This window comes from Chanos chanos, chromosome 2 (assembly GCF_902362185.1).
Source record: "Chanos chanos chromosome 2, fChaCha1.1, whole genome shotgun sequence".
Lineage (NCBI taxonomy): Eukaryota > Metazoa > Chordata > Actinopteri > Gonorynchiformes > Chanidae > Chanos > Chanos chanos.
The window spans coordinates 45,109,505-45,136,711 of NC_044496.1; the positions used below are offsets into that span (position 1 = coordinate 45,109,505).

The following is a 27,207-nucleotide window of genomic DNA, read 5'->3' on the forward strand; positions in this document are numbered from 1 at the left end:
GCAGAAACGACAGAAAGTCTACAATAACGTCTTACTCTTTACACCTCCAACAGAGCGAAACACTCCTAGCATACATACAGCTTTCGACACGCATGCGCAATGCAAGACTTCCTAGTGTCATAAACTGGAGAAAGTAATTTTATGAATGTGATTATAGCTATAATTATAAGGATGTAATTAATTTTTATGTTCGCATCTTTTGAAATTGCTGAATAATCTACTGTGCTACCATCAGTTATTAGGAATGAATAAGCTGAAAGTTGTATTTTTGCATTAACATAGCCATTTCAGTATATCCTTTCAAGAATTTAAATTTAAGATTACCAGGTAATTTTATAGTATAATTCTGGGAGACAACCATATACACTAGTCTGTGAATATAGCCCCCCTCAAAGTGAGCTGGCTTGCAAATACGTCAGACGTAGGTAATCCGGAAGTGAATTTGTTTTAGGTGACCTAATTTCCCCTGTGCCAATGCTGCGTACACATTGCTGAAAATGGCTAGTGGTGGGGGCTCTGTCGCTGCGCTCTGGACCGAAGTCAACCGCTGCGGCCAGAATGGAGACTTCACGCGGGCCCTCAAAGCTGTCAATAAAAGTAAACACTACAATCAAACTAAACTTCCCATATAATACAACGAAAAATACATTAAACGAAGTACCTGAGGTATCAGGCTAGTTAGCTTAGCATGTTTTGTAAAGCTGCATGTTAGCCGGTATGCTACGTAGCGACACTGTGACTGAAGTGTATTGACTATGTGACACCCAGTTAAGTCTGCTTGATTAGGTTATGATTAGATGTAATTGGAATTATTTATTATATTCATCACTGACACTGCTTTAATTGTCTGTTGCGCTTAATATTTTTGGGAAGCGACTTGCTCATTATTAGTCGGTACATCACTGATTACGTGTCCTTCCATGATTTCGTGAGCAAAGTAGCTTTAGCAAACTACTCTGTTGTTGTGTCCTTTGCTATGCTTTAAAAAGGGCTCAGTAATCAATGTTTGTCCACGAAGAGTCCAGATGTTATGCTGAATACTTACTGGACTGTCGTGTGTTAGAAAAGAGGTCCATATGGACACTAAATCAATCAGAATTCTGGGTACACAGTCGAATGTCGACACTAGCAAAACAACTTTGAATACTTCGAGGCGCTAATATTTGAGAGTTTTTTTTCTGACGACGTCTACATATGACCCGTCTCTGTCAAAGTAAAAGTGAACTACATGCATGAGCTTCACCACTGGAGTGTGTGTCTCTTATTATGCATTTTCTCCCTCAGTCCTTCATGAAAATAAGGATGATGTGACTGCCCTGCATTGCAAAGTCATTTGCCTTATCCAGAACGGTGGCTTTAAGGAAGCGCTCAATGTCATTAATACTCATACAAAGTCACTCAATTGGTAAGTCGCCCTCAGCATCTGTACAAACTGCAATTGACCCCTACTAAGATATTCTGCAATTTTTAGACTGTTCAGCGTTGCTATGTGTAATCGGCATAATCTACATGGTGTCCTCCAGCAAGTACTGACATTTTGCCTTTTCTGTTTTTCCTGTGAGTGATGTGATTGGCTTTGAGAAGGCATATTGTGAGTACCGGTTAAACAGAGTGGAAAGTGCTTTGAAGACCATAGAAGGAGTCTCAGAACAGAGTGACAAACTCAAGGAACTCTATGGCCAAGTGGTAATAACTCAGTTATTCAAACTTTGAATCTGTTCATTTTCCCTTTGCTTCTCAAACAACTCCTTCCACACCGCCCACACCAATAGTGTGACTAAACATTGGACTGACTTACTAAACATTTGATTTTCAAATGACATCTGCACTCACAAGACTTTTGTTTGATGGATGTGAAAACTGTTGCCCTGTCTTTAACTCATGTGTGTGTGCTTGTGTAGTTGTACAGATTGGAGCGGTTTGATGAATGTAAGGAGGTTTATAAAGATCTGATCAGGAACTCTCAGGATGAGTATGAGGAGGAGAGGAAGACCAACCTGGCCGCTGTGCTGGCCGCACAGAGTACGTGGGAGAAAGCCCAGCCTGTGAGTACAAAAACAAACACCCCCACGCACAGACTCTCTCACACACAGACTTTAAGAGTATAGCACTGGTAGTCATTCTAGGAAAAGCTGCAATGCCTGCAGGGTTATTACATTAACCTTCACAAATACCCTGGATTCAGCTAATTCAGTTTTTAAACACCCCTGAATATAAGATTCAGCTGTAATTGATTAAGTCTCAAACAGAATCTTTCAGAAGATGGATGTTTTCACAGTCATTTTCTTACCTTAACTGCTGTTCAAACCTCTATCTATACAAGCCACAGCTTGGCTTTGTGTAATCCAGGTATTTAAAGCTGTAAGTATAGCGGATGTCAGCATGTTAAAACTGTTATCACAGTCATGGAATGCATAGTCTGAGTGATTAGGGACTGGTGAAAAGATGAATAGTGAAGCTTTCCTTTAATGTTTACCTTTAAACCACTCACAGAGGGGATTCACAAAACAAAAAGTGAGAGTCAGCTGGTGGTACTAATGAGTCAGTCCATTTGCTAAACCCAAGGGACTTACCAATCATATGACCAGCGATATTTCTTTAACAAAATTCAACCGATATCTGACTCTTCAGGATTTAACTTTAATTTATTGGTAAGAGATCCTCCATCCCTAACTGTGCCCCTGTGCCTGTAGGAGGATCTGGGCCTACCTGAGACAACCTATGAGCTCTGCTACAACGCTGCTTGCACCCTGATTGGACAAGGACAGCTCACAGAAGCTATGAACAAACTACGGCAAGCCGAAGGTGAATATTTTAAAAAAATGTTGAAAGATTTATAAGAATTGATAAAAGAACTAATAAATGATGTACTTCAGGTCAGTGGGAATATTCATTCATTTATAATTTGTTCAAATTCCTTTATATGTTTGTATTCTCTGTAGCTCTCAGTATGTGTGTGTTTTTTTGTTTTTTCGTGTTTGGCTATGTAGGATATTTCTATTTTTGTACACTCATTTTTAATAGATGAACTTTCCCGTGAATTGACCCCAGAGGGTCAGTGTCTTAGGTCACTGTTTTGATGATTTTTATCTGTTGTTTCAGAGCTGTGTCGGATGTCTTTGGCCGAAGATTCAGTAAGTGGGCTCTCTCTCTGTTTACCTTAACTTGACCATGTAAATGTATTTCCCAACACCATTTTGTCAGTTGTTTGTTTAGCGTTTGTTGTGTAGCCTTTAATACAAGGACACGGATGAGACTGTTTTGGTGTGTGTGTGTGTTTAGGATGTAACAGAGGAGGACGTTGGTGAGACTGTTTTGGTGTGTGTGTTTAGGATGTAACAGAGGAGGACGTTGGTGAGACTGTTTTGGTGTGTGTGTTTAGGATGTAACAGAGGAGGACATTAGTGAGACTGTTTTGGTGTGTGTGTTTAGGATGTAACAGAAGAGGACATTAGTGAGACTGTTTTGGTGTGTGTGTTTAGGATGTAACAGAGGAGGACATTAGTGAGACTGTTTTGGTGTGTGTGTTTAGGATGTAACAGAGGAGGACATTAGTGAGACTGTTTTGGTGTGTGTGTTTAGGATGTAACAGAGGAGGACATTAGTGAGACTGTTTTGGTGTGTGTGTTTAGGATGTAACAGAGGAGGACGTTGGTGAGACTGTTTTGGTGTGTGTGTTTAGGATGTAACAGAGGAGGACGTTGGTGAGACTGTTTTGGTGTGTGTGTTTAGGATGTAACAGAGGAGGACGTTGGTGAGACTGTTTTGGTGTGTGTGTTTAGGATGTAACAGAGGAGGACATTGGTGAGACTGTTTTGGTGTGTGTGTTTAGGATGTAACAGAGGAGGACATTGATGAGACTGTTTTGGTGTGTGTGTTTAGGATGTAACAGAGGAAGACATTGAGTCAGAGCTGGCCATCATTCACTCTCAGATGGCCTACGTCATGCAGCTGCAGGGAAGAACAGAGGACGCCCTGCAACTCTATAACCAAGTCATCAAACTTAAGTGAGCTTTTGTTTCACATGCACACACAAAATGGTCACATGGCTGATTCATAAAGGGAAGACATTCAGTCTGGAACATGAGCGGGTTTTTTGATTGTTTGATAGCTTTAGTACCTTCGTGTGTGTGGTTTTTTTTGTTTTGTTTTTTTAATTTTTACTTTTGTTTTGTTTGACTGTGAATAAATTCTTTTTAGTCTAATGTCAAATTAACCAAGGAAGGAATATGTTTTCAATCTGTAGCCTAATTAAATGAGTATGTAAATGTTTAACAAAGCTACAGCATTTCAAGAGAAATATGCCATAACTCAACTGATTCTATCCCACCGACAGGCCAACGGATGTGGGTCTTTTGGCTGTTACTGCCAACAACATCATCACAATAAACAAGGTAAAAAAAAAAAAAAGACAGTGGAATTGTACTGTTGTAACAAATACACATAGCAGTAACCCGTTAAAGAGCCAGAACACATCTTTTCTCTTTTTTGAGAGGTTTTGATTTCTACAGTCTCATATACATTTTACCAAAGTGTATATGTATATATATTTTTCCTCATACAGGTCTGATGTGGTTTAGTTTTGTTTATATGAAAAGAGCCCCAGTCATGAACATTTATTATATTTGGCTGCTTTGTCTTAATAAGGTATGTAGGACGTAAGAGTAGTTGCTACTCTTACGTCACAGCTTCAAGTTGCTACTCTTGAAGCTGTGACATGGTAAAAGTCATCCTCTAAGCTGTCTTGTGTGTGTGTGTGTGTGTGTGTTCAGGACCAAAATGTTTTTGATTCGAAGAAGAAGGTGAAGTGGACAAATGCAGCTGGTGTGGAATTCAAACTGGCTAAAAAACAACTGCAAGCTATTGAGTTTAACAAAGCCTTGCTGGCCATGTACACTAACCAGGTACAGAATGCATCCCATCTTTCCATCCAACTCTCTGGTTATCCTTTCCCTGTGTTCATTTAAGCTGTCGGATGTACATTTCTTTAGATTTTGCCGCATACACATTTGCGCTATTGCCTTTACTAGCCGTTGCTAATGTGTTACCAGGGAAATGACTTTGTGTGTGTGTGTGTGTGTGTGTGTGTGTGTGTGTGTGTTAACAGGCAGAGCAGTGCAGGAAGTTGTCGCTGACTCTGCAAACGCAGAACCCTGGTCACCCACGGCCGGCCCTGATACAGGCAGCCCAGCTTTGTCGAGAGAAACAGCACACCAAGGCCATCGAGCTGCTGCAGGTGTGTGTGTGTATAACTTTTGCTCCTTTTTGTTTCTTTTCTGTTTCATGTACCTAAGTTAATAGTCTGGTTTGTTTTCTCGTTGCTGCAGAATTTCTCAGATCAGCACCAAGAAAGTGCGTCTGAAATCAAACTGACAATGGCACAACTGTATCTGATTCAAGGTATTTAACTCTGCGTTCACCCTGTCCCGTCCTCATTAATGTGTGTCTGAGACTGCCTCCCATACTCATGACCGCTTGTCTCTCCTCTCCGCAGGTCATGTCACAAAAGCCTGTGACATTCTGAGGTCTATAGAGGAGTTCAAGCACAAACCGGGAATGGTAAGACTTAATTATCCATTTGTCTTCTAGGTGCATGTTTCTGGGGGGTTTTTTCCATTAAATTACATCTTCTGTATGCCCTCTAATCCAGTGTATGTCTGACGTCCATGCAGTGTCAGATCAGAGAAAAAGGTTAGGTGATGTGTCAGTATGTTCAGTAACTGAGTGTGCTTTGTTTGTTGTGTTCACTCTCAGATCTCCGCTCTGGTGACGATGTACACACATGAAGAGGACATTGACAGTGCGATTGATGTCTTTAGCCAAGCCATCCAGTATTACCAATCACAGCAGGTATGATAATGATGTATTAGCATATGGACTCGGGTTTCTCCGGACACTGAATTCTCTGTTCAGACTTTAAGACAGAATTTCATCATCCTGCTCCCTGAAGCCCCCAGCTCTGTGTGTTTTAGGGTTTATCTCAACCCTAACAAATCTGCCTGAGCTAAACAAGGGCTTGTCAAGGAGCTTAGGGTGTGTTAGAGAGCAGAGTCAGGTGTGTCAGAGAAGGGAAAGACATGAAGTGTGTTGATATATCCAGGAGCAGGATTTGGAAGCACTGCCTTGAGACACTCTCACTCCATCACGCTTTCCACTGCACGTTCACTTTGCCATTGTTGTACTTCTTCTTTTGCGGTTGAATACAGGATTTAATAACATGGTTTTGCCATACATAATTCAGGGAATCTGAAGAGCATGAAAGTAACCCCCTCTCTCTCTCTCTCTCCCTCTCCCCCTCTCTCTCCCTCCCCCTCTCTCCCTCTCCCTCTCTCTCTCTCCCTCCCCCTCTCTCCCTCTCCCTCTGTCTCCCTCAGCCTGGTTCAGCCACCCATCTGTCCCTGGTTCGGGAGGCAGCCAACTTTAAATTGAAGTATGGGAGGAAGAAAGAGGCTATCAGTGACCTGGAACAGCTGTGGAAGTGAGACACACACACACACGTGCACACACACACTACATGCAAGTTTGAGCATTTGTATATGCATCTTATTAATATGCGTTACAGTGATGTTGCAACGTTGGACTTTCATTTGTGCTTAAATACAGAAGTGAAAATAATTTGCCATGTATGAAGAGTCAGAACAAAACATGTAAATGCTTATTGCAGTAGCCTTGTACATTGCTTTTAACTGTATCTTTTATTTTTTTTCTTTTTCAGGCAAAACACCAATGACATTCACACACTGGCTCAGCTTATCTCTGCTTACTCTCTAGTGGACACAGAGAAGGCCAAATCGTATCCTTGCCATATGTTACCACAAACACACTCATATAAACGGAGCACCGCAGTAGATCATTTTTAATTGTTTTAATTAATTGTTTTTAATTTATTATATGCCTCCAATATTTTGTTATTGTCTTGCATCCTCTGCTGTGGTTGGCGAGGTAAAGCCTGGTTGAATGTTTCATGTGCCCATATATGGTCAAAGCCATGGCTTTGTCATTCTGTATGGTGGTGGCACTCTGGCTTTAATGGTGCTGGAACACATTGACTTTGAGGTATTAGGGACAGAGGAGAAGCAGACTTAGCGCTTGGCTGGCCTTTTTGTGTTTGGAAGAGTATTTTTCTAGAGTATGTGTGTGTGTGTGTGTGTAATTATATGTGTGTTTCCTGAGCTATATGTCCCAGTCTGAGTAAACACCTGCCGTCCCCCGACACCATGTCTTTCAACGTGGATGTGGATGAACTGGAGAACTCGCATGGAGCCACCAACATAAGGAAGAAGCCTGTCAAGGTGGTGGGAGACAACCTACCCAAAGAACAGGGGTAATGCACTTGTTCACTGAACACTGCACGTGATATTCAGTATACATTATTCACAGTATACAACCGGACCTCAGATTACTCCCCAGTTCACTGCCTTAGTCCTCACCTTATCAACTGGTTTGTGTGTCTGTTAACTTTAAACTTTCATCACTGAAACATAGCTGAGCTTATGTCTGGTTGATAGTGTCATTACTGTCTCTTGTCCCCCCCGTTATGGAACTTGTCCTCATGCGTTGTGTCTCTTTCCTGCAGCCAAGGAGACATCAAGAAAAAGAAGAAGAAAAAGAAGAGTATGTCAGATTCAGAATGAATTTTATATTTTGTAACCAGCAATGATTAATAATAAAACCCTACTAAATTCATTTCACATTCATTTATACATGAAACCGTTTGTACATTAACTCATCATTTCTGTGGTTCTTGTTTCAGGTAAACTTCCCAAAAACTATGACCCCAAGTCCAGCCCTGACCCGGAGCGCTGGCTGCCCATGCGGGAGCGTTCTTACTATCGGGGCAGGAAGAAGGGCAAGAAGAAGGAACAAGTGGGCAAGGGCACGCAGGGCGCGACCTCAGGAGCCTCTGCTGACCTGTGAGTCCACCCATCTTCCTACCACCCAGATCCCTCACCACGGACAAAGAAAACTGTCCCCCCCTTAATGATTTTATCAGCTCTTTCCAGTTTCAGTGAACCAATTCACAGCGGCTTCTGATTTTCAAGCAAATTAACTGATGCTACGTGTTAATGTTCTTTTGCATGGAAAGATTTTCACACATTTGTCTTGATTTTTTTTTTTTTTTTGTACAGAGGGATAGAATAATGTGTTACGCATTTTTACCTTGAGCTCATAACGTGTGTTTTCTTTTCCCGACCACTCACTTGTCTCACTCTTTCTCCCTCTGTCTCGCTTTTCCAGAGACGCCAGTAAGACAGCCAGTAGTCCCCCGACGTCCCCGCGCCCTGGCTCAGGCTCGGGCCAGGCCTCGAACGTGGTCCCCCCACGTCAGCAGAAACCCGCAGCACCGGGGGCCACGCGCAAGAAGCCCCCGCAGAAGAAGAAGAAAGGAGGAAAAGGGGGCTGGTAGAGACAGATGGAGTAAAGGAGAGTGAGGGAGGGATTGTGGGACAGGCCTGAGGATGAACAGTGTAGTATCTCCCATAAGCAGGGACTTAGGAAGACAATAATCATTATTATTTTTTATTTTTATTTTATTTTTTTTTTTAATTTTCCAACCCATCCAAGCATTCTGTGTCTTGAGTCGCTGTATGTGGGGGGGGGGGGGAAATAACTACCTTTTTTTGTCCCTCTGAATTGAGTTGAAGTGAATGAAAGTCAAATAATTGGATGGAAAGATATGAGGTTTGTATGCATACGCCACTGTTGTATCTTTGTTTGTCAGAATGTCAGAGTATGTATTAGCTGTACAGGGGAAGTGGACCTGAGCTACGTTTGAAATATCATCTGACCATGAGTTAGTTTTGGTTCCCCATTCAAAACCGTGCCTGTTTTGTGTACTCGCAACCATGAAACACAAATTTGTGTCAACCAAAAAAAAAAAAACAAAGAGAGGCGGTTTATGCAAGCTTAAGATATATTTATTTTTTAAATTTCTTGATCTCATCATTAAATATAATTTCAGATGAATATATCCCCCTGTGCGGTGTTCTGAAGAGAATCTGTTGAAAATGGGATTATGGCCAGAACAACTTCTTGTGTAGTCTTAATAAAGAGGGTTTCTCAACAACCTACCAAGTGAAAGATTTTGTCTTTTTTTTCTCTCCTGACTTCACTGCAGATAGCCTATATTCTGTCTGATAGGTCAGAGACAATTTAAAATAGTGGAAAGTTGAGGCAGTGTACAGTAATTGACACTCTAAATGCGTGGTTCGGACAGCAACTGATTCCCCTTGTGGCCCTATCGTGGAATTGCATAGATTAAAAAAAAAAAAGCCCTTACTTTTACAAACAACAAGTAGTTGACATATTTCAGAGGATGTGATCATTTCATCGGTAGCGGGGTGGTCATACTTGCAAAGACAGATACTTTTTTTTATTAATTTAATTTATGAAAAACAGTGCTCCCACAGATGGATATACCCGTTTGCAGCTTCCTTTTCGTCGTTTTATTAAGTGGACTGAAAATTACTTAGTTTTTCCTAAGAATTTGATGTAGTACTAATTTCTATTGAGACTACAATCAACGAGTGTAGACAGTTGGCATGGATGGGGTGTAACACAGATTGTGACGTGAACGTCAATCAAACCTAGGCACAGACGAAACTGATCCTGAGGTCGCACATGCAGACAGATTTATTACAAATAATTTGAATGTGCTAAAACAGTTTTGTCACTTGCCTTGTTTCCGTTAGGTATCTTGCATGTGTTTCTGTTCGCGATACTGTGATTGCTATAACAGGAGCTGTAATGTCTCTTCCTGTGTGCGTTCTTTTGCCCGGAAATATCGTGTCGGATTCCGGTAGCCTAATCCACTTGTAGAGCACACACCGGTGCAGTTTCACACGAAGGCCATCTAAATGTGTATGTCCATGTAGTTAAAAAGGTGTTTAAAAACCTTTGGAGACCCTCTTCTTCGAAAATGCCCGGTTTGCGAGAAGCAGGGCTGGTGGGAGCTGCCGTAGTAACCGGAGGAGTTGCCTATCTTGCCTGGAGTTTCGTGTTTGCAACTAAGAACAACGAACCAAAGAAAGTGGTGCAAGATACGAATAAAGAAAAGAAAGACGCAAATAAAGACAAGCAAGAAGAGCCCATTGAAGAAGAGATAAGGACAGAAACCGCCCAAAAAGTCTCCACTGTATCAGAGGTAGGTTGTTTTTCTCCTGTTTTTGTAGAGTGATGCGTGATGTTAAAGTACTCCTGAAAATGTCAACTTGTCATCGCAACCAATTTTAGCTGGTTTCCATGGGTAATCCTGGGCTGAGTGTAACCAAGAACGTTCGCAAAATGTTCTGTATCTTGGACAGCCACGCTTTAAAACCGGAAATCTAAATAGTAATTAAAAAGGGCGAAAAGTTGCTTGACAGACACCTCGAAGTAATGGTTGTGTTGAAAATAGCGAATCAGGAGCTGCACTGTTTATTTTTGAAGAGCTATTCAGAATCGCCTGTCCTTTGCCAGCTTTGCCATGCTGCTTTGTGTGTGTGTGTGCAACTTAATTAGTATCGCCTTCGTTAGTATCGCCTTAGTTTGTTATGACAACATGGCTATAAGAACGTAATATCACAAACACGTATTCATTCCTGCGGCTTGTTTTTCCGATTTGCAATATTTCCAATGCACTCATAATCATTGTAGACTGACAGGATAAGAAGTGCGCACCTGTAGATATTCTTAGCTCTTAGTAACTTTTACACCTTGCAGTTTTCATGAAGTCAGTTCCTATTGTCCCTCTAGCCACAGTGTACTAACCTCACTAATTATTGGTGTGTGTGTGTGTGTGTGTGTTACAGTCCAAACCTGCGGCTAACCAGATTCTGGTATTGGGACTGGATGGTGCAGGGAAAACCAGTTTGCTGCACTGTTTTGCTACCGGGAGTGTGGAACAAGATGTGACCCCGACACAGGGGTTCAATGCTGTATCCATCAACAAAGAAGATCTGCAGATAGAGTTTTTGGAAAGTAAATACACAATACAATCCCCACATTTTCACACTAACCACACATGTGTGCATTTACACAATGCTGAGAGGTCATAGTAAACAATTTAAATAACTATAAAGCTCTTTCGAATATCCCAAATATTTCAATAGTAGCATGTAGTTAACTGTACCACACAATAATACATTCTTTCACATGTCATGTACCCCGCAGTTGATGGTCTTTCCAACTGTCATTCACTGTCAATATATATGTAACATTGTTTTACCAGACGTACTGTATCTGTCAACTTTTTCAAAGGTTAAGTGTTTTCTTTTTAATCATTTGCTTAGTTTTTGTTCTGCTCTCAGCTGACACCCTACCATATGTCACACTAAAACCTGTCACCCCTGTCTTTTCTTGTGACATTCCTATTAACAAACTGAGGAAAATTCTTTGTCCTTTTCCTCTCCATGCTCTCGGTCCAACCTGTAGTTGGTGGCACAGAGAATTTAAGGGAGTACTGGCAAAAATACCTGTGTAAAGCTCTGATGCTGGTGTTTGTGGTGGATTCGTCAGACGCGGAGAAATTCCCCCTGGCTAAAGCTCACTTACACCAGCTGCTCTCTGGTGACCCCCACCTGCCACTGGTTGTTCTGGCCAACAAACAGGTGAGTGACCACAACCCGTCAGGCCGAGCGGCTTGGCGAACTTTTAGATCAAACCTTAATCCTCACCGTATTAAGGCATCCCGCAGGGAGGCTGCCTGCCGGTCCAGGTGGCGAAACCCAACGCTGAAACAAAGCTGATGAGCAGACCTAGTTTTTGTGTTTTGATGCTGTTCTGCTACGAAGGACAGAAATACTGTCTACAAAATTGGAGGGATGTCCTTGGGAATAGCCAACACAGACACACTCGGGTATTTCTTATCAGCCCGTGATGGTTTACTGCATTACATCATGAAACCCAAACCCAAACCCAAAGGCTCAGTCACACTGCATGACTCTGAGATAGCAGTGCACAGCACTTTTGGGAGACCGAAGTTCGCACTGCTGGTCTAAACGTGCTGCTAACACGCTAGCAGTCAGTTCACCATCACCTTTATCACCTTTTTACCTCAGTTACACTGTCATTTAGGATCGTCCGGAGAGAATGTGTGAAATGCACACTGCACCTGAGTCAGGTACGTACATCAGTAATGAGATGATGTGATCAGTGCTTATACTTCAAAATTGTCTGCAGTGTTTCACGTAAGTGAGGAGGGGACATTCTTTTCTTTTTTACTCTTCAGACTGTAAAATATGCATCCACATCATCTTTAACTCATGGCCGTGTGTTATGAACCTCGTGTCCCCACATGAGAACCCTGTGTTAATGACTTATTTTTTTTAAGAGCATTAACTTGTGGCTGAATTACCTAAGCCTTTTCCGCCAATATACATTACCAGTCAAAGGTTTGGACACACTTTCCCATTCACTTGAATGAGAAAGTGTGTCCAAACATTTGACTGGTACTGTACAAACACATGAGCCACAAGATCATTTCTTGCCCCCCACACTTGCAGTTCTTTTTTCCTACATATTTTGTAGTGTGGCTGTGACGTAATGAAACACACCTCTCCATGTTCCCTGCAAGTGTCGGCAGGTTTAAAACCTAACTTGTGTGTATTGGTGTACAAGTTAATTGCCGCTCACTCCTTTTCCAGGATCTGCCTGGAGCATGCGGTATCACAGACATCCATGAGGCCTTGAGTCTGGCCAGTGTGGGTGAAGAGCGTAAACTGTTCCTTATCAGCACGCACGTGAAGAAGGGTGACACTAAACTCAGCTCCGGAGTCGAGGATGCGCGAGATTTGATCCTCCAGATGGTGTCTGACAGCAGATAAAACGGAACTACTTACCTTGAAGATGTTACATTTAAAATGCTTCAAAAGCTAAACTTCTGTTTGGGTACTTATTTTTTGAGCGTGTCTAGTTTTTGATGGTCTTGTGTGAGATTAATAAGTTACACATCACGTAAATGGTTTGTGTCATATGACTCTCTTTCATTTCTAATGAGCAGTCTTGTAAATCCAGCTCTAGCAGTGAAAGTGGCCTCTCTTTATACTGGTTGGCATATTTCTTTTTTTGAGGTATAAAAATTTGTAGTCTTAATTGAATGTCCATTTTTATGTCTGTGTTATTTTTTTTTTGATGATTGAAAGCCACATTCAGAAGGTGGAGTTTGATTTGAGTTAACTAAATGAGGGATTTTTACCACATGAGTTCCTTACCGTAATTCTGAGAGTAAAACAGATACTGAACCTAAGCAGGTTGTGACCTCATCCTTTTTCTAAAACTTCACCCAAAAGCTGTTCTGTGTGTTGACAGAAAATGTTTAGACTCTCTGAATCACCAGTATACATACGGATAACCAAAGATTTTCTCAAAGCTTTTTTTTTTTTTACTAAACATGTGTCTCTGCAAAGCTATATTTTTAAAGGTTTATAGAGTTTTACATTTTTGGTAACAGAAACTTAATAACACTAAAAATAATAATATCAGACAGCTAATAACAATGTTCAAAATAACCATTCTCTCTGTGAAACCACTGATATAGAGCATTTTTGACAAACATGCCATAAGGTAAACATGTTTTCTGGACTGCTTTTGTGTTTGTGTATCTACTCACATAGATGGATTTCAGTTTTCTTTGTGTGTTTGTTCTACCTTTCTTTTAAAGCATACTAGGACCATTTTGTAACACAACTTTTGTTCTGCAATGCAGAAAATCTTTCTTAGATTTTTATGTTTACAGTATAATGATGAAAACTACATTGTGTTACTTGTGCTGGCTGGTACAGATTGGATTTGTTTACACTGTGGTGTTGGGCTCCACCTGTCAGTAGTAAATCAAATATACTGATGCGTTTTTTTTTTCTCTTATGTCTTTTTATCGTGTACATCGTCCATGAACAGTATTGTAAAATGGAACTATTGATTGGCACATTCACCACACATATTGTTTTGATGGAGATCAGACTAATAACCAAATCTTAATTGAACTCTTGAGTCAAATTGATTGAATAAGATTATATCAAATGTTGATATCATTGTTTGTGTTTGTGTTTGTGTTACAAATAAAAAAAAATAGACCTGTGTAAGAAATTGAGGGATTGCATATATTTGTTTTGATCATGCATAATAACGCCTGGGAAATTTCAGCTGATAACTTGCACAATGTTTTCTTACCTGTGTGACTAATTAAAGTAGCCTCTTTAAACAAGTTGATTACAAAAAGTTTAATACCAAATAATTAACTAAAGATCCTTTAAGTAACAGTGATGCAGTACCTCACGGATGAAAGGAATGAGTAAATGAGATGGTTTTGAGATGTGTTAAATGTACAGCACATTCAAGCCATGTTGACTGCCCCCTGATGTGTGTGTACGTGTATGGAAGTATGTCTGGTGTCAGGACAAGCTGTACAGAAAAAGAAATTCTGTAGATGCTACTCTCTGTGGTTATCGTTCTGGGAGCGCTGCAGAAAGACTTTAGGCTCCTTGGCACCATCCTTGTGTTTGGATGGGACTGCAGTATATTCCAAGGACTGAGGGAAAGAGATGCTGTCAGATCCAGTTATCCTCCTTACCATTCCCTGTTTCTGGACAACTTCAGGATTTCACCATTTTGCATAAATTTAAACAAAAATAATACAGTGCTATTCTTAGTGACAGGCTAGAACATTACTTTATCTTGATTTATAATAATAATTAAAAAAAACTAAAATATTATGAAGTTTATTTATTTTGTTCTACATTTAATGTATTGGAATGCGCGAGCGGAAACGTATTTGCACAACCAAGTGGAACCTGTGAAACTCTTGGATGGACTTTAAGTTTATTTTTGCAGTTTTATGTTCATTCTATTTTGCAAATAAATTCAACAAGAGGAACAACAATAATGCATTTTTATTTTCATTATAACACGCGTCAGACAATTGCACCCGACTCCCAATGAAGTGGATAAAAGTGGGAAAGTTTAATGGAACATAGGAAACAAAAGGAACAAAACTTACCTTGTTTTTACCACTACACTGTTCTCGAACACCTGTGTATGTGTATGCAGTATTTATGCTGCACTAGTAACCTATGCCCTCTAGTGTTCAAATGAATTACGGCTACAAAATGGCTTCTACATTTTGTTTATTATCATATCTTTAATCATCCAGCAGAGTACAATGCACTGTATATATGTTTAAGTCACAAAGTATTTAAATCGTTCTTACACAAACAAAATTGTCTGGGTGTCTACATTTTCTGCATCTTTAATCATCATCTCTTTTCATTTCGACAATGTAAAAACACGTTTCCAATGTCACCAGGTATTCATGGCCTATTAAAAAAGCAGTAGGTGCAGTAAACAAATTTGATTGAAAAACGGATTGTATTTCTGGTGCCGGTCTTAGGCTGGGGATATCACTGTGACTCTAAACAGCCAAGCCACTCTAATTTCAACTAGTTTCTATGTACTCCGTCTGCCGTAGCAACCTCTGGATCTCCGGTCACCAAGCACTTGACTGTTCTCTTAGAATCGATCATCTGTAAGGTCTCTACCTGGCCAGTATGGTGTTTGGAAAGACAGGTATGTCAAATCTGTTTAAAACATAGCTCTAGTTTATTTTTTTCTCTCTACAATGTAGCATTTTTTATCTGTATTTCACACTTTATCTTTTTAAAATTTCTCATTATTCTCAAGAGATTAAATCCAGCCCAGCGCCATCTGTCAGGTATGTTAACATATTATGTGTGCACACCGTTAAAAAATCTATTTATTCAACCCCCCCAACACAGAAACACACACACACACACACGCACGCACACACACACACAGTAACTAGCAGAAATAGATGTTGTGATGATACTAATAAGTTTAGCAATGTTGAGCTAATAGGATTTCTTTATGTACATGTATGTATGTATTTATTTGGCTTCTCTGACTAGAATCTTGGAACTTGCACGACATAAAAACTCCAAAACCATTTGGATCACATCACCTTGGTAAGTCTAGAACTGTTTGTTTCTTTTCCTCTCGCCCAGGGAACCTCCATGCATGCTTAGCACTGGTGTTCTTGCTCACTGTTTTGTGAAATGTCCATAAATAATGGTATATTTGGCAAATATTTAACTCTATGACTTCCTCTTAAAAAAAAAAACATTTTCCCTTGTGCACTACACTTGAGTGTTACTCCTTTTTGGTATTGTTAGTGTTGTGTTTCTCGCTATAGTGAGAAGTTGACCTGGGGGAACCAGGAATCGATATGGCCACTGTCCTACTCTGCTCTGAATGCTGTTCCCACAGAGAGAATTCAGCTGCTGGCTAAACATAAACCAGACCTCTCAGCGAACCACCCAAACCAGCTCAGGTACATGTCTCTTCTAGTGATAAATTACATTTAAAGCACAGCCTGTTGTTCCGCCAGAACATCCTTAGCCAGGGAATGTAGTCGTGTCCTCAGAGGGTGCTTTTCCAGCAGAATTATTCTTAAGCCATACCTGTGTCATCATTTGATGAAGTTTATGACATAAGTGAAAAAAAGAAGAAAAAAAAAGAGGCAAATGATTGGTTGAAACTAGCGCTGGTTTGCACTGGTGAATGAATTGAACAGATTATGGCACAAATGCCTCATCAGTCTAATGTCTGTGAATAAGGAAAGCTTTACACACAAGGCTCGCTAAAGACCCCACCCACAAGTATATTGGGTTTGCCAGCAATTATTTGTATGATCTGTCATGTGGGGATGTTTAGTGTCCACATAATTCAATCACAAAGCCTGCAAGGAACTCATGTGTAAATGTCAGATTACTACAATTGAATTGCTTTGAATTTTGCACTATGGTGATTCAGAGGGAGTTGCCAACAACCTCTGAAAGGAAACGCACGATCCTGCATCAGCGATGTTCGTCATTGCTTCGCAGAAGCGTGCCTCTGGTCCGTTTTTAATGATGAAGTGGAGAGAAGATATTGCTTTTATGAATAAGACAGGTGCCAGCCCTGGAGAACATAAGTCAGATATTTGCCATTTTCTTTGAGGGTATAGCACTTACGAGAAAACCATTAAAGTCTTAATGAGACTCTGAGGGAACTGAATCTGGCCCAAAAGGTGATTATATTTAACTAATAAAAAGACAGAATGTGTTCGAAATGTGTTTGGTCGACATAAATATTTCTCTGCCTGTAGTTTCTCTCATGATTTTTATATTGCGAGTAAGCCACTGACTGAAAGACAGACTGACAGACAGATAGATAGATAGATAGATAGATAGATAGATAGTTTAAATAGTTTAATAATCTGGTAATTGCACCAGAACTGCCAACTTTTTAATAACATCTGAGCAATATGAAGGCAAAAACATGACCGGGCGCTAGACACTTCATATTGTTACATTCCACATACGGCAGAACATTACAATGACGTACAAAAAGACATCAGTGAGGACACATACGCAGCTATTGTTCGTTCAAAGAAGGAAAAAGGCAGATCTTCTTGGAGACCAAAGAGCTTTTCCTGCAGTAACGGCTCTTATTTTCCTGTAGGAAAACAGAGGGGACAAATGAGAGGAGGAAGACTCCACGCCCTTCCTCCAGGGCAGCCCGATACGAGCACCTCACTCGCCTGTCGACGCCTAAAAAACGAGACAGGAGCCCCCAGGAAACGAGGTAGAGAGCCACGTCAAAACAAAGCCAATCAACTATGTGGCCAAAGACAGCACGAGACCAAGAGAACGTTCATCTAGGCCTCTGTCTAAAATTAACCTCCTCTAAGCAGGAAGCCAGTATTTTGACATCTGTTGTTTTAGCAGCTTGCTGGGGGAGGGAAAAGGGATAAGGCACAGACAATGGACACCATTGTCTGGAATCTGGACCTCTGGGACCCTTGCGGACAGCCACGGAAGTCTTGTTATAAATCTGAAATCACCCGCCTGCCTTTTTTGGGATTTGATTTCATAGAAACATGCATATGCACACACCCATTTGATGTCAGACATTCAAGTTCACAGCGTAGTGTGAAAGCAGAGAGATCATGTTGTCTTTGACTGTCTCAAAACACCACCTTGAATGAATTTTCAAATATAATTTAGTGCACTGAACCGCTCTATCTAAAAAACACATCTGTAGTTCCAGCAGTAATTTTTTTGCTTTTCTGAAATCCATATTTTTTGTGGGGTCTTTTTTTTTTGTTATGTAACAAAGATGAATTGGAACTGGCTGACCGGCAAAGTCACGCGGTTTTTCTTTTTTTTTCTAGTATTTGATGAAATGAAACACATCTGACGTGGTCCGCGTGCAAGTGAATCACTCCGTGCATGTGTGTGCGTGCGTGTGTGTGTGTGTGTGTGTATGTGTGTGTGTGTGTGTGTGTGTGTGGCATGTACAGTTGCCCTGTTTGGCACTTTGACCCCAGAGCCCAGCTCAGAGAGGTGAGCCCTCATCTGGAACAGCTGGCCAGCCCAAAGAGACTCCACCCTGACTTCAAGAGCAACCGAGAGGTGAGAGAAGAGAGGACCTGTTAGGGTCTGGCTTCAAAATAACTGCAAAGTACTTTTCTACTTTAGGTTTCATCAAAGAAAAAAGAAACTTGAAATTTCCCACGCCTGTGCATAGGCGTATAAGAATGAGGGTTCTAAAAAATAGACACTGCAGATTGGTTTACTCATCTGTACATAAGGGGAAAAGCTAGCACTTTTTTACTTGAATGATAAAGTGCGAGACATATCATTTTCACTGTGGCGTGTGGATGTGTGACTGAATTAGAATCGACTGATATGTAATTTCCAGAAAGTCTGACCTGATTAATACACAACACAAGTAGCTCTGGGGATCATGGAAGTGAACTTTCATGATGCATTTACACATCATAATCTTTACTGGGCATCTGAAGCAAACGGAAAAGTCCTGGGAGTGTGATAGTCTGGATTCAGTATGGATATCATAAATGGGTTTTACTGATTAAAGACACTGGCAAAGAATGTCTCAGTGCACTGAGAACTAGTGTCTGATGCTGAAAGAGGTACAGTGACGGGTTTTTGTGTGTGTGTGTGTGTAAAACAGTCAGTGCAGTGGTTTGTCTCCTCTGCGGCTAAATCAGCGAAACTCACTCCCCGGCTGGAGCATCTATCTCTGCCTAAGCTGAGAGAGACAAACCTGTTCTATGATTATGGCCCTCCTGATCTACCCATCTGGCCTGTGAGTAAACCACCTTCTACACTTCTCATTCACACACACACACGCAAACACACACCCACACAAACAAACACACCTTTTCTTTTGTATTTAGCCAAGTCCTAATCTTTCATAATCAAAATTAGGCTGTAATGCTATTTTTCAACAATGTTTTGTTTTGTCTGAATTACAAAGAAAATGATATTATGTTTGGCCCACGCAGATTTTCCTGGGCTAATACAGCTGATGATAATTCCATGTTAATGACAAGATCTTTTAAGTATTTTATTGTCTTTACAGGTTTCCAGAGGAGCAAGAAATGCCACTGCAAGCCCTCGACTGAGAAATTTATCCACCCCAAAGGCCCTTGTGAAAGATTACATCGCTCCCAGAGAGCTGCACTGGCCCTGAGAGAGAGAGAGAGAGAGAAAAAGAAACAACAGAAATGGAAAAGCGAGAAAAAGAAAAGATTATTATACTTGAAGCTGTACTTATTTAGTCACTGTTTAAGTTTATTTTAGTTAGTAAAAGTCTGAACTGGACTGGATTTAGAATCAGTTTGACTCTGGTGGTAGGATTCTCATTTTATAACACACAGTTGACTTGTGTTCAGCAAGGCAGAGTTAGGTCTGCATTAGTTATTGTAGCTGATGACAAACTTAATTACAGTGAAGTATTACTAGAGAGGATTAAAATTTCACTTATATTTCAATTTCAACTTATACTTCATAAATCAAATGATGATGATGATGATGATGATGATGATGATTGCTATTACTATTATTATAATTATTATTGTTATTATCTTCAGCTGAGAAGAGTGCAGTAGCGTAGCCTTTTATAAACATGATCAGTGTGAGAGAGAAGTAAAGGAATGAGGGAAAAGGGAAGAAAAACACTGCTAGAGAAAAAAGTAAAATACCCACCGTGAGGCCATGAAGGGTTTTCATCCTGTTCTCTGAATTTGTTCTTTATTTCTCGCTCATATCTGGAGTCTTTCCTCCATTGCTCCATTAGAAATAGGGATGTCTAAGCCAAGACACAACCCCCCCCGCCCCCCCCCCAACCGCCCTCTCTGGTTTTGTAATCAAGCATGGGAGACTTTGACTTGGAGAGCATATTTTTGACCGAAATCACAGTCTTACACTGTCTTTAGCATGCGGCCAAACCAGTCTGGCTTGCTGGACTCTCAGTGGCTGTTTCTCTCTCAGTATTTCCAGAGCCTCATTTCTCACTGAACTTCTCAACCATCTCAGAAAATGAACATACAGGATCAGATGGAACTAATGATCCACATATGCTCTCAGTGTTTTTCACTTTGACAGGCTGACAGTTTTCTTACACAATCGAACAGCAAGTTGAAACGTTGAAAACAAATTTCTCTCTCTCTCTCTCTCACTTTGTCTCTGTGTCTCTGTGTAGTTTCACTGTAACTTATATAATTTGTTTAAATGTCTTATTCTTTCTTTGGCCTTTATCTCGCTTTCTCAAACTGTAGATTTCTCTGCCTGTTTGAACGCACTTGTCGTCATTGCACGTCAAGTTCATGATTAGTAAAATATATGCTGTAATCCAGCCTCATTGAGGGATGATTTGTTAAACGGTGGGTGGGTACTGAAAGCATCTGTCTCATTTCGATTGAAATGGGAGTAGAACTGGATGTGGCAAGGGTGGAAGTGTGAGGGTGGAGGAATGGAACAGGTTACAGAAAGGCCACGCTTGAGCATGCCCTTATGGACACACACACACACACACACACACACGCATACATATACATACAAGTATACACACAGCACGCCATTTAGAGAATAAAAGAATTCTTAGATTAGTGTTTTGGGCGGTGGACATGCACCCGTGTATGAATCAGACATTGTTTTGCCACTCCCATTTCGCTTGAGTCCATGACGCTGTGACAGCATCTGCAGCACTGTGATGACGATGACGTCACTGCTTTGGTACATGATGTCAGAGACTTGTTATGAAAACACCTGCTGTGTTTATCTGACACACACAGCAGTTGCCATGCCAACTGTCAACTGCGACGCTAAGCCCAGATGCAAAACTTTCCGCTGCAGGCCATTAATGAATCTTATTTCTTTGACTATACACTGAACCCACACCGCTGCTTTGTACTATGATATTTCTTGAATTCCCCAAAGCCTTTGCAATTGTTATGATTTTAGTCTTAATAATTAGTAATGAATCAAACATTAATATGAATCAACTATCTTGTTATTATTATTCTCTTTCAGAAATTATATCAATGTTTCCATCTGTTCTGTTACAGCAAAACAAAAGCTTTGTCATGTGATATAGACATGTATTTCAAATTCATTTTTATTTTTAAAGAAAACTCTGACCATAATGGTGCTTTCTTCAGGAAATACCCATTTTCAAATGAACATCATTTGTTAAATTACGGAGGCCTCCAAGTTACCAGTAATGATTTAAGATTATGTCTCAGTGCAACAAGTGTCAAGCACAGAGAGCAGATGTAACCCCAAAGAGCCACATTATAAGTCACTGGATCTGAAAATAGTGTTCCAGGAACACAGGGTGAGTTAGAGGGCAGAGGACTGTCAAATCATTATCTCTTGCTCTCTCTCTCTCTCTCTCTCTCTCTCATTTAACTGTAGTGTCACTAGATGAGATTCCTCACAGATCTGAGTGGTGTTCTTAGCAACAAACAATACTAAGGGCCCCATGTGCCATTCACATTCTGTACACACACATCAACTGTAACTGACTCTCTCCACTACAGACTCATTATCCAAAAGATTAGTTACTCACATATGGCACTAGAAGTATAATAGAATTATGCAATGAAATACTACCTTTTCACTGTTTCTACTAAATCCAGTGACATTAAGTGTGCAAGACACAGCACAAATCTGTAGTTTATCTGAACAAGAGTATATGGAATATTTTTAAGATGACAACAATGACAAAAATGTTGCACTGGACCATTTTAACAGATTTGATTTGATTTTACTGTTTTGGTTGTGTTTGTCTGTACTAATAATAAAGACAAGTGAGTAAAAGAATATTATGTTCTACTTTTAAGAAAATAGGAGTAATATTTCAAAACAGTAATTTTTTTTCAGCAGATCTTTGGATGAAATATGGAAATTGCAAAAATTTCTTCTTTCAGAACTGGCATTAGTACCACCGAAGAACGACGTGTTATATTTTCTAAACTCGTACGGGTGAAAAATGTCTCTATATTACTCAGCTTATAACAGTATGGCGTTTGTCCTCAGCTCAAGTAAACATGTTTGTTTTTCTTCACAGGGTGTGACTTTTTTTCTCACACTCGGTTGCACCATGCAAAACGTCCAGCGCGGCAGGGAGAGGCAGAGAGCACCTCAAAACTGCGTGTGCTGAAACCTGGAGAGCGGTTTCATGGTCTATCTTTAGGCCCAGAGATAACTCTACAGCTTACCGTCACAAATCTTTGACATTTAGCTTATCTGAATAATCCACGTCATCCGTCTATTCTAATTTAGTGATGAGAGCCAGCCTTGGTATATTTGTTTATTTATTCTCTTCGCTCAGCTCTTCCCCTTGTCCACGGCACAGCTGGATTTACGCTTAAGCAAGAGCATCAGCTCTTATTTCCGCCTCATCTCTGCACTCATCTCTCTGTCCTAGTTCACTTTGGATTAGCTAAACGGCTAAACAGTTGATAGGTCTGACGCATCAAAATTGTTTTTCTAACCAAAATCTCTTTGGAAGGCTGGGAGAATGAGAAGTTCGAGTCGGTAATACAGGTATGGCTCTGAGAAAAGCTGAGACAGCTATGCCTGTTAGTGCTAATTGCTAATTTTTTTTTTTTTCAGAATTTCAGAGGCAAAAGTTGTTACCAGGATTACTGGGTAATTACATCAGGCCACAGGGACCAATAAGGAAACTTTAAAACGTAACATTTATATCTGCTGAGATGCGTGTGCCGAAGAGATCACGAGTTGCACTACGGATCCTTTCATACATAAACATATAGTTTATTTATGTAAACATGGTAGTTACATATTGGCAAGACAATAAACATGACATACATTCACTTTACACTTAAAACACGAATACAGCTTAGCTACATAAAATAAATTGACTTAAAATGAAGAATAAACAACAAAAAAAGTAATTCAGAAATAAAAGTAAATTCTCAGAGGAAGGGAAGGGTCTGTAAGTTATTGGAGAGAGAGAAAGAGGGAGAGCTATGAGCTCAGAGAGAAAAAAAAACAGAAATGGAAAAAGAAAGGGCTTTTCCTCAGTCCTTCACTGATCCCTCTTCGGCAGGTAGTCCCTCTGACTTTCTCCACACAGCATTGCGTAGTCTGAACCACTTCTACAAAACACACACAAGAAAGCATCGTTATTACAGAACGACTCCATTACAATGGATCTACAGTTTCAGAAGCTATAAATTCTTCAACCCTCAGACAAACCAAGGCGTGTCATATGGTGTAAACAGAACAACAAAAGTAGACTAATTCAGTAATGAAAGACACATTAAAAAAAAAATGTTCTATTTGCTCGTAGTCATACTGCTGTTAATCTGGTTCAGGGATTCCACTTCAAGATGACATAACCACTGTGAAATAAGGAGATTTGCGTAAGCATTTACTGGTTTAAGACATTGAAAACAGTGGCCAAACAGTGTTTCCAGACAGGCTCCACATTTAGCCCTTACTCCAGTAACTATGCTATTACACATTTTCTGATGAAATCTGCATGTTCCTGAAAAACCAAAAAAATTTTTTTAAAAAACTGTCAAGCCCCAAAAAATCTCCTCTGGCAATGAAAGGTTTTGCACAACATAACCACAACAACAAAAACGATAAAAAGGTTTTTAGAGAAGAAAAATGCTCTCAGCTGGTGACAGTGTTCTCACTGTGACGGGAGAACAGAAGCTCCACTATTCTAGAAACGGGGAGAGACCCAAACAGAACATATTTAAAGGCCCTTTAAAGTGTGAACAGTGTTCCAAAAGGGTGTGGGCGTTACTTCCAATGACGTCCTTCAAGAGCTGTTTTGTTTGGCCCTAGCTACCTGAAACCTGGGAATTTACTACAAAATGACACCATTACAATGTATTAGGTTAGAGTAGGTTAGAGTAGTTATGTAAATGGCTGATTGTCTTATATAATATAAATAAATGGGGGGAGAGAGAGAGAGAGAGAGAGCGCAAAACAAATAGGGTCATGCTGCAATATATGGTCATATGATGCCTAAATGATGATTACTATGTCCTGTAGGATCACAACGTTCCAAAGTACACAAACCTGTATTTGCCTATGTACTTATTATGCGCCTAGGAGCATGAGTATCGGATTCACTTTGTCTCAGACTTTGTGTTTAGTCTCCATTCATTGGACACCTGAATGAGTCAAACTCCATGCATAGATGAGGTCAGAGCTTTAATTCAGGGTTAGGGACTAGTCCAAACCCCCATTTCATACTGCACGGATCCACTAGCATGACTGCTACCATCTCTGATTGGTTTAAATCCTAGGTGCCTACTCAAATGTACACAAATGCACCTGACAATCTGTTCCAACTTATTCGTTACATTCAAATAATGCCCTGGACAATATCGGCCCCAGACCAGAGAGACAGGAGTACTATTCATGGGTTCCAACCCCCCAGGGCTAAATTTGCCTGGAAAATGAGAGTGTAGATGTTGCACTGGATTCTCCCAAAGGAGGTGTACTGCAGAACAAGCTGTAATATGACAATTCAAACTTGTCCTAAATTGTTTGAAAGGATTTAACGAGCATTACACATTCAGGCTTGTGTAAAGGTTCCTTTACTAGTATTTAGTGAATGACTATATCTATAGACAAGCCAAATTTTCATTCTCGTTAAAAAAGTTACACAAACTTTTTTTTTGTCCCCTGACAAAAGAAGAATGCTGCCACTGCAGCAGGCCTCTGCTTGACTTCACTCTGTCCGTACAGAGCGCTTGTCTCTGATCAGCCCTTTACAGAGAATAGACATCAAAGGGCAAAGTAATGTGACTAACTCCCTCCATTACATCTTATTTTTTATGATTAATCGTTGTATAAATCGTTCAGCGTGTGTCAGGGCATGTTTCAATATCTGTAAACGTGGAGGTGCGGTCTCTCTGACAAAATATGTATTAGTTTTTTATTCTGCCCGCTTTAACACTCTGTCGTCAGCGTCGTGTCTCTGATTGCATTTCATTGTATTATTAAAAATACCATAACGTATTTAAACTGCAAGAGAGTCGCTGTATGTCTAGATGCGTTACACTTTGTGTGTATATGTGCATGTGTTGAGATACGCCTGTTTGAGAACACGCGCCACAGCTAGTTACTTCTCGAGCGGTCATAAGCAAACACCGTCGCGCACGCGTCTGTTTTCCCCTGACAAAAGCGTGAGAGAGAGAGAACCAGAAACAACTTGACATATACAGAAAATTTGTATTAACACCAAAACAAACAAAAACTGTTTCTCCTGTTCAAAAAAATGCTGATAGTTTCCATTTGTTGGCTGAGCTGCCCTCATGCTAAGAGAAGCTTATGGTGGCCTATTTGCTTACTGACGCATAAAACATCTGCGAGAATGGGACATTTCAGTGGCTTTTTGACAGAAAAGATATTGATTATGTAAATATAATTAACATGTTATCTATATTTTACTGCCAATAGTGCCCATTATGAGATGTCCATTCAGATCACTTCAGCTACAAATAATATCCTGCATCCTGTTTCTTGGCACGTACTGCAGTTGGAATTGTTCATTTTTTATGGGATAAAAGATTTTCCTTTCAAACGGTCTTCCTGCACTGGAACATTTAGGGTATTACAACACTTGCTTTTGCACTCGTTATAAGTTAAAGTCATATGAAACTGAGTTACAAAAAGCCAACGCTCAAGCATTAGGGAAAGCGCTACTCACCGCTGTGTCCTCTTCAGACAGCCCGCACTCTGCAGCGATCAACATGAGCGTCGTTTCATCAGGATGCTTGGTGACTTTCATGAAATTCTCTTCCAGAACTTTGATCTGCTCTTCGTCAAGCTGCATATTCACAACTGCCGCGCCATTTCCTCCGTTCGAAGTCATTTTCTATTTCAAAACAGAGTGTAGCAGTTCCCAGCAAGATTCCTAAACTGTCACTAAGTGCTCAGCAAACACACAAGACTTCCATCCAAGTGACGTTCACAGTTTGCAAGTAAACAACACCGTCCTCTAGGAAATACTGCAGACGAGAACAAAAAACAAATCGTTCAGCAATTACAGCCCGCTGGAAATCCACTGACATGCACAGGGGCTCTCCGTGGAGCGTGAAGCTTGCGAGCAATCCAATACAATTAACAGAACAAAAAAGTTAAAGTTACCGCCCCTTCAACAACCAGTACAATTATGTTTTGTAACAAATCCTATTTTTTTGTTTTTAAGGGAACAAATAGGTATAAAACCAGCATAAGCCGTTAAATAACATTGTCAAGGCTGTGACATTGCCTACCTGCGATGCTGTTTCACACTCCAAGTGCTCAAGCGCTCATTTCCCTCTCTATTATGCAACCTTTGCTCAATGACGTAACACAAACCATGCATTTTGCGCCTGCTAAGTTGTTGCACCTGTAAAACAAGCTCTCTCTCTCTCTCTCTCTCTCTCTCTAGTGCGCTGGTAAAGTGTCTAACACAGGTCTTGGAACAGAGGATAGGTAATACTGATATAGTCCGGGGTAAACTGTAAATACTGATATACAATTCCACAGAGTCATTCCCTTGCTGTCAAACTTAAATCCGGTTCAGAATCCTCACAGAGTGTGTAAAATGTTCTCTCTAACTCTCAGTGGTGCTGTTCACAAGAGTGGAAAAGTGAAGTTAGCGCCTCACTTTGTGCGCTTGTACACCTGCCAGCCATTGATTTACGTGACTAATTATGAAGCTGGTCAGAAAAAATGTAGTCCGGTTACTACCTTCAACATGTCAGTATATTACCGCGGTTTCGGATAGGAAGATTAGCCTGAAGGACAGAAATAAAGGAGAGCAGCCTCATCTGATTTGAGAGAGTGCCTGACAAAAAGCAGATGTTCTTCGTGGAGGTGCTGAAGAAAG

General features: G+C 40.4%; 3 protein-coding genes across 4 annotated transcripts; 2 read left to right on the top strand and 1 right to left on the bottom strand.

Annotated features, from left to right (window-relative positions):
• The first annotated feature begins 497 nt into the window (after positions 1-497).
• srp72 (signal recognition particle 72) lies at positions 498-9,067 on the top strand. Of its 2 annotated transcripts, XM_030765892.1 has the most exons (19): positions 498-597; positions 1,285-1,405; positions 1,563-1,686; positions 1,902-2,045; positions 2,694-2,805; positions 3,103-3,134; positions 3,883-4,007; positions 4,337-4,394; positions 4,773-4,904; positions 5,108-5,236; positions 5,328-5,400; positions 5,495-5,559; positions 5,755-5,850; positions 6,375-6,478; positions 6,716-6,793; positions 7,187-7,324; positions 7,577-7,614; positions 7,754-7,913; positions 8,239-9,067. In XM_030765892.1, exons 1-19 carry the CDS (start codon positions 498-500, stop codon positions 8,405-8,407), a joined length of 1,998 nt encoding a protein of 665 aa, XP_030621752.1. In that variant the 3' UTR covers positions 8,408-9,067. The 2 variants fall into 2 exon arrangements, with proteins under 2 accessions (XP_030621752.1, XP_030621753.1); XM_030765893.1 differs by lacking the exons at positions 3,883-4,007; positions 4,337-4,394.
• A 771-nt stretch (positions 9,068-9,838) lies between these two features.
• On the top strand, positions 9,839-12,997 carry arl9 (ADP-ribosylation factor-like 9). Its single transcript, XM_030766592.1, has 4 exons — positions 9,839-10,144; positions 10,791-10,959; positions 11,413-11,588; positions 12,624-12,997. Exons 1-4 carry the CDS (start codon positions 9,920-9,922, stop codon positions 12,801-12,803), a joined length of 750 nt encoding a protein of 249 aa, XP_030622452.1. The 5' UTR covers positions 9,839-9,919; the 3' UTR covers positions 12,804-12,997.
• A 10,133-nt stretch (positions 12,998-23,130) lies between these two features.
• Positions 23,131-26,339, bottom strand: hopx (HOP homeobox). Its single transcript, XM_030766638.1, has 2 exons — positions 26,041-26,339; positions 23,131-23,464 (listed from the first exon to the last, which is right to left on the bottom strand). The coding sequence occupies exons 1-2, from the start codon at positions 26,203-26,205 to the stop codon at positions 23,387-23,389; spliced, it is 243 nt and encodes an 80-aa protein (XP_030622498.1). The 5' UTR covers positions 26,206-26,339; the 3' UTR covers positions 23,131-23,386.
• Between the last annotated feature and the right edge of the window lie 868 nt (positions 26,340-27,207).

Coding starts and splice junctions, on each gene's coding strand:
- hopx (XM_030766638.1), bottom strand. CDS start 26,205: ATGACTTCGAACGGAGGAAATGGCGCGGCAGTTGTGAATATGCAGCTT. Junction 23,465..26,040: donor TGTCTGAAGAGGACACAGCG/GTGAGTAGCGCT, acceptor TGTGTTTTGTAG/AAGTGGTTCAGACTACGCAA.
- arl9 (XM_030766592.1), top strand. CDS start 9,920: ATGCCCGGTTTGCGAGAAGCAGGGCTGGTGGGAGCTGCCGTAGTAACC. Junction 10,960..11,412: donor GCAGATAGAGTTTTTGGAAA/GTAAATACACAA, acceptor TCCAACCTGTAG/TTGGTGGCACAGAGAATTTA. Junction 11,589..12,623: donor TTGTTCTGGCCAACAAACAG/GTGAGTGACCAC, acceptor CTCCTTTTCCAG/GATCTGCCTGGAGCATGCGG.
- srp72 (XM_030765892.1), top strand. CDS start 498: ATGGCTAGTGGTGGGGGCTCTGTCGCTGCGCTCTGGACCGAAGTCAAC. Junction 5,560..5,754: donor TCAAGCACAAACCGGGAATG/GTAAGACTTAAT, acceptor GTTCACTCTCAG/ATCTCCGCTCTGGTGACGAT. Junction 5,851..6,374: donor AGTATTACCAATCACAGCAG/GTATGATAATGA, acceptor TGTCTCCCTCAG/CCTGGTTCAGCCACCCATCT.